Consider the following 12,526-nt stretch of genomic DNA (forward strand, 5'->3'; position numbering starts at 1 on the left):
CCTACTCTGATCCGTTTTAAAGAAAACTTTATAAAGTTGAAACATTTCTGACATTTCAATACATATACAATTCTTATTATGAAACAGTAAATATCTCTTACTGCACACTGGTAAAGTGATTCAGAAAATAAACACTGCTATCTTCTGCCAGCTCTCCTGCTGTGGCGCTTAAAGCCGGAACATCTCTTGTCACTTGAGGCACTTTCTGAATGAAGAGGCGTTTGAAGGAACATGACAAAGCACATCAATGACAGACTAGCGCCCCCATGTGGCAGCTGTCACACAGTTATAGACCAGGTGGCTCTTCGCTCAGAGCCTAGCTTACACACTTGAAACTGATTTTTTTTATACAGACATGCAGAATTAAATACAGATCCACACTTACATGTGGTTTTTTTTTTTTTTGGTAAAAACAGGTACATTTTGTGTTCCTAATGTGTCTGTTCAGCAGATAGAAATGAAAAAGGCTCTTAAGGGAAAAGATCTTTTTGTTTTCAGGGTACATTCCTAGTTTGTAAAGGACTTCTTGTCTTCAGACAAACATCACATGCTCATAAAAGTCTGTCCTCCGACAGTAGAGAGCTTTGGGCTGTGCACTGACTCAACACTGAAAATGTAACTGGCTGGCTTAATTCTGTCATGTCCACAAATACTGGTGGTGCTTTTTTTCTTTTGGGGGGGCTAATGCAATTTGGTAAACAGATGACTTAACTTATAGAATGGTTTGAAAATAATGACTTAGAAAATTCAGAAACAAGGCCTCTTATCTGTTTCTTATTCAGCTTATAAAAGTGTAAACTTTAGTGGCATCCCACTTTAACACAGGCAACTTGATGGAGAGTAAGTCAAACGAATGATCTCTGGTGTTGGAGGTGCTTTTGTGTGTGTGTGTGGGTTTTTTTTAGGAAAGAACCACCCGGTTCAGCGTACTTGGTAAACAAGGCAAACATGAGCACAAACTCCACTGTGACAGAAGAATTTGTTTGTCTAAGTGGTGACTGGAACATCCTCAAGGCCTGCAGAGTGGCAGAGAAATGGCACTGAAATGACAAGCGGATCAGCTGTGGCCCCACTCGGCCCTCCAAGATAGCAGTGGCCAACGGGCTGGGGGGGTTAGAAAGATGCTCCTACAGCTCTTGGGAAGTTTCCTCTTCTGAAATATGAACAGAAAATGGTCATTTTAGCACCTGCTGACACTCAAACAGTCTCTGCTTCTGGTAAGAAACCACTCACCAACTCCTGTATCCTTACTGATCTCATCTTCAGCCTTAGGAATTTCCACAAGACCCAAATCCTGCTCATCTTCAACACTCGAGGCCTTCAAAATGTTTGAAGCACAGTTTGTATTTATTTGTTTTTTACATGGCAACAGCCAAAGCATTGTTGCGCCTTTTAAGAGCATTGTTCACCTGTGATCCAGAACGACAATCTTCATCTGAGTTCCTGAATCCCTCAGGCGCTTCCATGAGAATCTCCAGATCATTTCCCTCCTCATCGTCACTGCACAAAGACAGAAGTTACAGTGTGTGTAACGACTCGGGAAGATGCTCTTCATCAAGAGGTTTACAAGTTACCGTAAATATTTCAATCTTATACACTTTTAACTTTAGATGTTGATCATGAATCTAAGTACAAGCAAACCATAGAATAAGATTTGGGGAATGTGGGGCTGTAACATCTGCTTCATCAGAAAAACTACTTACGTCTGAAGTGAACCAATCCCATAGACCAGATACAAACACGAACAGCACTTACATGAACAAATTAAGTTTGGAGAAGTAAACATGTGTCTTAAAAAAACATTAATAAAAAAAGTCAACGGAAAACAGAAATAACTTCCTTCAAACCCCCGGGTTTGTTTTTTTAGGATGTGCACACGACACATAGTTTTCTGAACAGGAATAAACAGGTCTTTACACCACTTCCAGACCTTTAAAAGGACAGCGGACTCGAAAAACACGTCAGATTTTCCAGTTACTTGCTTGAAGGTGCTCCAAAAATGACTCTTCTTTGTCACAGGGCAGATTCTAGGGCAGAGCTGGAGGGCTTTTAAATGTGCTCATAGTAATTTTGGAGAGATTTGAGTTTTAGTCCTTACTCAATGTTTGTCTCATGTACCATTTAATTTCCTAATGCATATTTAGGATTACATCAGGGTAAATTGCTCCATCTGTGTAATCTGTTTTGGTCATAAGTTTATTTGCACATAAACCAGAGGTTGAGGGTTACATTCCTCTCAAATCTGGCAAAACAAAAGTGTGAAATGTTAGATCCTGGACAGGTTTACGCCTGAAAGGGCAGCATGGTAAACTTGGTCCAAAGTGCTTGAAAAGCATAGAAAAAGTAGGTGTTGAAGTCAAAACTGACTTTTTTTTCAGGGGGGTTGAGTAGTCAGATATAGCAAAGACCTGGACTGAAAAGATTAAACTAAAAACACTGACCTGTCCGTGGAGCACAAGTTCTCAGTGTTCTTTTCTTCTTTATTGTTCGTCTCTTCCTCAGTTTTAATTTGGTCCTCAATGCGTTCCCCGCACTGCTCTTCTTCCTCTACTTTCTCTTCCTCCTGCGGTCTGTCTTCCTCGTCCTCATTAAAATCAGAGTCATTGAGAAAGTCAAAACTTTCAAGAGCCGTCTCCACTTCCTGATTGAAGCTTGCAGAAGCAGGAAAGGGAGCCTGAGAAGAGACAAAAGCATGTGAGCGCCAGCCTGGAGCCGACAGACCAACCTGCTGGAAGAGTTCTCCAGCTCACCGTCGGAGTTTCCTCTGCTTGTTTTAACAGCTGCATGGACTCTTGTGGTGAATTTTGGTGACGTTCTGCAGCTTCAGCTCTGTCCCTGTCCTGCGTATCTGCCTCAGTCTGTTCAGCCTGTGATGATGAGTCCTCACAGGGACTGTTTATGTCTGCCCTCTTCTCTGAAGACGCTGTGGACATAGAAGATTCCTCTGGGCAGGAGAAGCTCAGCTCTGCTGAGACTTCTGAAAGGTCCTCTGATGGGACAGAAGACCTGCGATTTGCAGGACAGTCTGAGCCGCTCTTTCCAGCGAGGCAGTCTGAGCAGGAGGACTGCAGGTGGCCATTGGACACCGCATCTGTAGGCGGGAAAACATCTCCCACTTCTGTCTCGTCCTCTTCCTGGTTGGAGGAGAGCGATGGAGTGGAAGCTGTGGATTTGTGCGGGCCGCATGACACCGTCAGAGTGGTTTGGAGCACGTTGGAGGCTGTCAGCCTCTGAGCGTGATGAGCCAGTGCAGGACTGGAGGAGTCGTCAGAGGATTCCGAGGAGTTGGACCAGACTGTCCCGTTCTCAAGTTCCCCCTGACGCTTCAGCAGGGACTGGAAGATATGAGAACAACCGTTAACTTTACACAAACTTTCAAACAGAACTCTTTTCTCCAAACTACGAATCAGAAACAAAAGAGGGAGATCTGGTTCAAAAAGTCTTTTCCAAACCCACTTTCAGGGCTGAGAATTACATGAATACATATTTGATTCATTTCAAAACGAGTTCTGCTTGGTATCAAAGTTTTCACAGAACTAGTTTTAAAATAAAAGAATTCAAAGGAGGAAAAAACTTGAACAGAAAAATTGTTTTTGGCCTGAAAAAACACAAAAACTTGTTTAGAAAGAAAATGAATCAGTACTGGATCTTAAATATGCAAAAACAAGCAATAGTTTTTTCTTTTTAACATAAAACAATATATATATATACAATATATTCCATTTAGAGCTGCAAAATGCACAGACTGCATTTTCATTTTTTATAGATGTAAAAAAAAAATTCAAAGCAGGTTAATGAAATTTTTGAAAGAGCAAGAACAAAATTCAGTTTTGGAAAATCTTTAAAAAAAAGTTTTAACTAAAACCAATCAAACCTTTAATTATCTCTGAATTAACAATTTTATTTGCATCTGGAGGGTTAGATGAGGTTTTCTAACTTCATAGATTTAAAAGTAAAAGCAAAAGTTGTAATCAATATGTCCAGAAATCAAACTTTCAATAAAGATTTGGTCTTTGAATTTGACAGCTTTGATTGTGTCTACAATGAAGCACACATCCCTTCATTCTCACTACAGCAGAGTCAACTACAGCTACTTTTAAACACACCGGCTGAGGTGACACAGAGGGAGGAAGTTGACGGTTGGACTCCCAGCGCAAGAACCGGGCCCTATCCGCCGTGCGGTTGGGAAAAGCCTTCTCCAGTGAGCGGCTCTGCCTGGAGCCGCTACAAGGTGCACTCTTCATTGAAGATGAGGAAGACGAGGGACATAATGGAGCGCTACTCAACCTCTATCAAACAGCTACAAGAGCCACAGCTGCGCTCAAACACACGGCTGCTGCCAGACAAGCCTGCGCTGCCCACATTCATCCCCCCCACGTGGGACACCCCGCTCCCACAGCCACACGTCCTCACACACAACCCTCTGTGAAGGTCCTCGCACACATCTGCGCTACCACTACACACCAAGCAGTTGGGGAGCAGCTGAAACAGAACAAGCCAGTGCAATGACTCTGACGGCTATCAGAGATTCATCTGAAAAATGCACGTCTGTGTGTTATAAATAAACGTTTCACAGGGTGGGGAGGATTTATTGTGGACCCTTCACTGTTTGATTTAAAACAACAATCAAAATATGTATTCCATTTTCAGATACTTACGTAGAACACCTGCTCTCGCATGGATGGTGTGTCCGGAGGGCTCTGATTGGACAGCAACCGTTTGGAAACCGTGCTGGAGGAGGAGGTCTGGTCATCCTTATCAAATGGGCTTTCGAAGGAGAATACAGTTACCTTTTATAGCACCAAAACCAAATGATGTTTGGGTGATAGGAGGGGCTTCGGGGTCTGCCTGTTTAGGTACCTCCAAGTGACCTCCAGGTTCAGCTTTACTGTCCCCAGGTCGTTGATATCCACGGCGAGCGTCTGCGGGAGCGGGCAGAACAGGTCCAGCATTTCACAGGACACGCTGCCAACCACCACGTGATTAGCCAGGCTCTTCAGCTCCGTAACCTTGACAACCGAGAGGAGTGAATCTCAGATATCAAAACATGCTTAGATCACTCCTCAACACTGATGATTATCTGCAAACGTTGGAGCACAAAGGGATTGGAGTAAACATGTTCAGATGGCAGTGAAGCCTAAACCTGACAGAGATCAGGTTTCAGTACCATACATCATAAACCACGTGGTTTCATTTAAGGCAGGAGAGATTATCTCGTATATGATATTCTACAACATGTAGCAAGATGCTATGGAATTCTCTTCCTCTAGATCTATGCAACACTGACTCTGACGCCACTGTTCAAATCCAAACTCAAGACTCATCTCTTCAAACAATCACACAGTTAATCCATTCAGTTAACACAACCTCATTTGTCTGTTTTTCTATCCTGTTTTTATGTCTTTATGTTTATTCATGTTTTACTCTGATAATTTCTTATTGATGTTTTATTCTGCTTTCTTATTTTTAACCTTGTACAGTGACCTTGGGTGACCTGAAAGGCACTTGAAATAAATTTTTTTATTATTATCAAGAAAATACACAATTTAGTCCCATTGTAGCAATATCTGCAAGAAACTAATGAGACCAACCAGCTAAAATAATTTAAACATTTGAGTTATGAGTTTTCAGACTTTTGTACAAAATAGTATTGCCATTATTCAGTTTGGGGCATTGATAAAGTGCTTTTTTTCTTTGTCATGACAGCTTAGGCATTCGTATAGCTTTAGCACAGAACATTAGAACGGCCGTTTCCTCCAACGTTTGACTTCCGGTCGTATTCATCTGATAGAGAAGGCATGACTGTCTGTGCATTTACATACTGCTATAGTGTCACTGTTCAAAAAACGCAGCCAAGCAGGTCTGGTGTGTACTAAATATAAATGTAATAGATTCACTTTAAAAGTGTTCCCAATGGTCTTTGAATTATGATTAGGCTGTTTTAGCAAAAATAAAAAGTCATTATCTGCAGAGCAGCAGGAGTTCATCAGAACTTCAAAAATGCACCCAAATTACAATTTTCACTGTAGCTAATCTTTAAATTTGATCTTTTTTTATTCTCTTCACTGATATTTAAATGTCCATTTAAACCTCCAATCACCGTCTCTTAAGCAGTAAAATTACTGCTATAATATTTCTTCCTGTAACTTTTGTAACCTCAAGTTTAAACGTCAACAAAACCTTTTTACTGCAGATTTAAAGTAGACTCCTCAATTAAAGACAAGAAAGGTTTTATATCAAATACAGCAGCAAACATAAAAAAAAAAAAACGTTAACTGATTTTAATGTTTTATTTGGACTTCAGATATGGTTCCTTACCTTTATTGACAGCAGTTCTGTAACAAGTGGCAGGAAAATATATTCCTCACTGTCCCATATCTGCTTGTTGCTGACTTCCACTCGACCTCGTAGCCTCCAGCGCTGCCGGCCATAACGCATCAGAACCTAAGAGGGCCCAGCCATAAACCAGGGGATTGTGCAGAAACAGATATTTATAGAACAGAAGGGGGGGTTCCTGTCTTACTTCATACTGGTCACCAGCACACAGACGCGCAAATCCAGCAAGACCTGAAACATCAGACGTAAACAAAAATGTCAGAACTCGACTAGAAGGAGAGAACAGAAAAAGGGAAGTCAGAGAAGGATGACTCACCCTTCATCTTTACATGAAATTCTCCCATCTGGCTCTCTATTTCACTCTCAAGGGAACACATGTGCTGCACACGCAAAAAAGAAACCAGTTCAGACAGGCAGCATTAGCAGTTATGGGTTATTTCTATCACATAATTAATACATACTTGCATCTATTAATACATCTTGAAGTAAAAAAAGAAAGATAAATCATGGCAGAATCATCAACAATTAATTTTTCATTAATAACTTCATTATTTAGCACTAAGTCATATATATTTTATTTGTTACACATTTCTTGCCAAAGCGCAGCAAAAAAAAAAAAAGAATTTGAACTGAACAAGGCTGATAACTCCAAGTTCCCAATTCTGCAGCTTAAGTCCTAAAATATCTGCTCATTTACAAACACAGTCAGCTGATTCCAGCCACAAAGCAGTCTGTTGAGCTCATAGCCAAAACCAAGCAGGCTGCCTGAGCTGCAGCTCACCACCAACCTACAATAACGGCAGTCTGAGCACAAATAATAACGGAATACTTAAGTCTGATCATCAGAACAGACTTCATTTCACAAAACCATTATCAAAATCTGTCCAGCCCCCCGGATCCAAGTGAAGATCTTGGACTGCATAAAGTGCTGTTGGAGCTCACTTGCCTCTGTACATTCCCTGTAACCCCTGTTGGCTTCATTCTGACTCTCCCGAGCTTCCTTGCTGCCAGCTGCAGAGTTGAATGCTGCCACCATCTTACTTGCTCCATCACGCAGTCTGCGTTGTATACAATAAGCATCGTACAGCTCTTCAACCTGAAAGGACAAAGGTTTCATCAAAAATATACCAAAAAAATGCAGGTAGTGATCAGAAATCAATTTCTATAAGGTGTTTTTAACTGCTTATTTGTTCATTTTTACCGTGTGCATTTGTCATTTTTAAGCCACAGAAGAATCAGCTCATGACGAAAACTCTCAAATCTTTAACATTTTACATCTGTCTATTGGCTAAAACACTTTATTTAGTTGACAAGCTGTTCAAAACTTGTGGGGGTTTTCAGCAGGTAGCAAAGTGAGAGTTAATTTCTCAAAATTCAGTGTTTTTTTAAAAAGTAAGGTACTGCAAAAAAAAACCTTTCCATGATGCTAACATCACTACTTCATGGGTCCTTGTGGTTTTACTGAACACAAGGAGGAATAAAAAAAATAAAAGACAAGCAGATGGTAAAGGTTGCTGTCAAAAGAAAGCTTCTGCCAAAATTACATTAACTATTGATCGAATATATCCATCATTTTTTGAATTGTATCTTCTGTTCAAACATCTGCCTGCTGGTCATTTGAAAATATAAACAAACAAAAAAAAAATTCTGGACTGCTGCTCTTATCAATGCACATGTGGATGCTGCTTTCCCATGCAAAATCCTTTTCATTATTTTAGCATACGCACCTTACTGAGGTGGAACTCCAAGCGGCGCATGAACCTCTCTATGGCTTTCACTTGCTAAAAAAAGAAAAAAATGGAGTGAGAGAAGTTTTCCCTCCATCCGTGCTGTTTATCTGCTCTGCCATTAAAACACTGCAGTGGGTGTGAAAGAAACTCACCTTGTCCTGCTCGTACAACGACCCCTGCAGGGAATGAACAGAAGGAGAACAGTGAACCCTCTCGATCTGACAGTAAAGTTAATACTAGTGGGAGTAGTTTGACATCTCACCAGACGACCGTTTCTCTTGTTTTCTCTAACTTGGTGACCCAGACTGTCCAGCTCCAGCTGGTGGACCTGCAGGTACGACCTGACAGCGACATAATCTTCAGTCTTTGCTCTAAACCTGCGATATCCCACCCTGTATTGAGGTGTGTTTACTCACTGTAAGCCTCTGCGTAAGGCAGCATACACTTCGTCCAGCCTCTCGGGCTGGGGGGTTTTAGCGGGTGGCAGCTTGGTGGAGCCTGTGAACATCCTGCTTCTTTAGACAGGCACGTTTCTTTTGGATCAAACAGGACTGAGGGAGGGAGAGGAAGGGAAGGAGGCAGAGTTATCACACCTGATAAGGCCTGGGAGGCGAGTGCAAGATCATAGCCGTAGAAGAAACTAGAAATCCCAGAGCAAGTTTAAAGATTGGTCACCTGCTGAGTGGGGCGATACAATCACTGCATGCCTAGAGAGTTGCCTGTAGCCGTGTGGTTTTAGCAAATCAAAGGGCATGTCCTGTGTCTGCACAAAAGGAGAGGGTCGGGGTTAAAAATGCTGCTCTTCTCCCCGTACCTGACACAATTTTTGCTACTATTGAGAGAGGCTCCGGTAAAACACAGAGGTGGCTGTAGTAGGGACAAAAGAAGAGGAAGAGTTTCACTTCCTCAATTTGTCCAAAGGGCTTTGTCAAAAGCCTGAAACAGCAAAAGACACGCTGGCTGTATGCACAGCTGACAGCAGTGGGGCGTACAGTCTGCTTATGCTTCTCTTCCTTTCCTCTCCACCCCCCACCCCCCCCCCCCCCCCACCCCCACCCCTGCTCCTCCACATCCAGCACCAGAGTGCAGGAAGTCTCATGGCTGACTCTACACAGGAAATTCTACACTGAAGTCTGGCCCAGGAATATAAAACCGGTCTTCCACCGAGCACTTGGCTGTAAAAAAAAAAAAAAAAAAAAAAATCAGAAAAAAAATCAGCTTCTTTTTAAAATGCCAACTGGATTGATGCACGGGTCAGAAGAAACTTTAACAAAAGATACAAGAGGGTTCAAACCGGTAATCCACTCACAACAGAGATTACAGATTTAAAACGCACAAGCAGAAGCCAAACTTGCACACCAATAGTGACATCTGTTCTGCATAGTCGAGAAATTAGCTTTATTGTTGTTGTAACAGATGGGATGGGAAGAGCTCCACCTGTTGGGTTTGGTGGGATTGAGTAGATTTGGATTATCATTTTACATAAACAAAACTCCATTAAATACATCTGATCTGATGTGGGATTATTGTGTTTGTGAGGTGAGGTCCCCTCATGAGGAGTTCAAGTCAAAGTCCTAATCTGGAGGAGGGTGAGAGCATCTGAGCAAAATTACGGTAGTACAAAGGAAAAGGATGCCATGACATAAGAGCATTTACACATAAATAAATGCCTCCTGATTAACACAGATTGCAGCACTGACTAGGGTGCATGAAGGAAAAACAATGCAAACAGCTCAGCTCCTCGCATGTGCACAGCAAGCAGAACATCCAGATCTATCCAACTGCTTTGTTTCCTCTCTGCCTGACGTGCTTCTATACTTCTTTTCTTATATTAGCGGTTATTAGCTGCATTAATCCTCTTGGCAGAGCAGCGAAAACAAAGAGGATACTGTCTGCAAACACCTCACAAGACTTGGAGTTTGAAAAAAAAGGGGAAGGGGGGGGGGGGCTTCAAAGCACAAAGTGCATGCTGGGAGGTTTACAACTGTCTGTTTTTATTGTTTTTATCAATAGAAATATCATCCAAATTTGAAAATAATAATTAATATTATCTTACAAAACATAAAGAGGATTAGACTAACAATAGTGAAAATATTTCCACAAATGAGTCAAATATTAGATAAATAAAAACTAGTATTATTTATAACTAAAGTTCTATAGCTTCATAATATAACATTAGATGGATGTGACGAGCATTTTAATCATTTTATCAGAACAGGTTACATTAAAATTGGCAATGTTTTTTTTTTACTTCCAGATGTAAAATTATATTTTAAATAAATGTTAGAAGAGTTTTTATTTTTATTTTGTGTTTTTGGATATTTCCAACAGAATGACTCCACTCTGTTAGGATCTTCATCCATACTTTGGGTCTGTTTGAGGATGAGGAGGAGGAAGTGGAGGAAGAGGATGAGGGGAAGTGATGTATCAATAAAATGAAGCCACCTTTATTCCAGATTACTGGATTAGGCTAACCCGCCGGCAGGCAGCAGGCCACTGAGTCGGATAAACGAGCTCTTCCCTTACGGGGAGGGGGACTCTTTACTTGCACTAAGAGGCAAAGGATGAATATCAACTCAAAAGAAGAAGAGGGGGGGAAAAATAATAACTTGGGGGACGCCATCGTTTCAGATTTGTCCATATCCCAGTTGAAGGAGCTCCTCAAAGGCCACAAAAGTCCGCCCCCCGTCCTCACAAAGATCCCCGGAGCCCGAACCCTCAAGTTATTACGGTCACATGTCAGCCGCCGGCTGAGGAGAACGAGAACCCCACAATCCCTCCGTGGAGAACCGGGATACGGTCTGCCATAGCCCGATGGCAGCCGGATACCATTACGATAACATCACATTCACAGCAACACAACTTCAGACTTTCTCCATAGGGATAGACAATTCTCAGGGCCCGCTTAGTGACCTTGGAGATAAAAGCGCCTACCTCTGTTGAAATATCCCACGAGGCGAAGCAGAGAAGCAGCGTCCCATCCCGACGAGATGCTGCGCGCATTTACCAGAGGTTTACAGTTATTCTGGGCGCTGTCCTTCTTGATTTCGCAGCCCTTTTTTTTTTTTTTTTTTTTTTTTTTTTGTCATCAGTCAAACCGTCTGTACGCAGTCGTAACTGCTTCCGGCTAATGGATTTCAGTGTAAAAGTTCATAAATCCATTTACGTACTACACAATTACCAAAACATGGATTTAGAAAAAGGATTGTGGTTGCTATTATAATCAACGTCTTTCTTTTTTTAATTTTAGCAATAAAAATGACATTAATTTACAACATTTTGTCAGTGTATTGAAAAGGACATTTTAGAAACACAGAGAAAATTAAAACATAGTAACGTGTGAATCGGTGAATCAGTCGATCAAAACAATAGGGGTGTAATGGGTAATCAAATCAATTCAAAATAAAATAACTATCCATATTAGAAAATACCATTTGGATTGAGGCATGGTAGGTTTAATTCACTATGATGTAAAAACACCACACACGTGACGGCAGCAAAAGATGATCAATCCATCATTACAGTCTAATGTGTGGAAACACTGAATTTAGCAAAGACGTGACCATACAGTGTGGTAGAATGTTCTGATAATGTTCAGTTTGTATTATTTTTATGTGGAAAAAAAACAGTGGACTGAACCTTATGGAACTAATGGATTTGCAATTACTTCTTGTTTACGTATTTGTTTGTACACATATTTCCTTTACACTTGATTGTCTTGGAAGAAATATAAAGAATCTGGGAAACTTCACCTGCACTGTTCAGTACTCAGGTATTTCTCTCTGAATCAAACTAGTTGAAATTTTAACTAAAGGTTTCATTTCAGTTCATTTCTCCATTTCTAGACCACCTTCAATCATCATCCTAGGAGGCCCATTGGGCTGTATACAGTGTTTTACCAATAAATAATACAGTGATAAAACACAAAAAAGGTTCAAAAGACTTTAACAAGAAGTAATATCCTGGATAGATTTTAGGTCAGTGAATCAGATCAAATTGGATCGTTCAAAATGAACCAATATCGACTTTGAATCGAATCGGCGTCCTCAAATAACGTAGTGGAGCCTGTAATCTTCAAGCTATGTCAAAGCTAAACAGCATTCCTTTGGGTGAGAAACTGATTATTGAGTAATAGTGAGTATGTTGACTTATACATGTTGACATCTCAGCTTGTATTGAATAAGAAATGGAATAATACGCATATTTACGTCTATTTATGTGTACCACAGAAATGACTTTGAAAGAGGTTTGACCTTGTTAGATTTTCGCTTTTTTCCTTTTCACTTTTTGGTAATCTTCTGAAATTGTCGTTTTGACTTATAATCATTCAAATCAGTCAGCCAGCAGGGGGGCTGGCTGACTGACCAACACTGACTACTCTCCACTACCAGTTAATTTCAAGGTATGGAAGTACCAGTGTGGTATTTTCCCAAGCCCTTTGGCCTCCTATTGTTCAAAGC

At 41.0% G+C, this 12,526-nt stretch overlaps 1 protein-coding gene across 2 annotated transcripts; it reads right to left on the bottom strand.

Annotated features, from left to right (window-relative positions):
- Window positions 1-10: 10 nt before the first annotated feature.
- Window positions 11-11,195, bottom strand: LOC101157042 (rho family-interacting cell polarization regulator 1). 2 transcript variants are annotated; one of them, XM_023953493.2, is made up of 18 exons: window positions 11,001-11,195; window positions 8,742-8,829; window positions 8,483-8,617; window positions 8,329-8,407; window positions 8,219-8,242; window positions 8,064-8,117; window positions 7,283-7,432; window positions 6,653-6,716; window positions 6,524-6,567; window positions 6,319-6,444; window positions 4,861-5,009; window positions 4,659-4,767; window positions 4,107-4,238; window positions 2,751-3,335; window positions 2,442-2,674; window positions 1,410-1,500; window positions 1,234-1,318; window positions 11-1,153 (listed from the first exon to the last, which is right to left on the bottom strand). In XM_023953493.2, exons 3-18 carry the CDS (start codon window positions 8,572-8,574, stop codon window positions 1,128-1,130), a joined length of 2,043 nt encoding a protein of 680 aa, XP_023809261.1. In that variant the 5' UTR covers window positions 8,575-8,617; window positions 8,742-8,829; window positions 11,001-11,195; the 3' UTR covers window positions 11-1,127. The 2 variants fall into 2 exon arrangements, with proteins under 2 accessions (XP_023809261.1, XP_004067380.1); XM_004067332.5 differs by lacking the exon at window positions 4,107-4,238.
- Between the last annotated feature and the right edge of the window lie 1,331 nt (window positions 11,196-12,526).

The sequence above is a fragment of the Oryzias latipes genome, chromosome 3 (assembly GCF_053564925.1).
Source record: "Oryzias latipes strain Hd-rR chromosome 3, Olatipes_Hd-rR_3.1".
NCBI lineage: Eukaryota > Metazoa > Chordata > Actinopteri > Beloniformes > Adrianichthyidae > Oryzias > Oryzias latipes.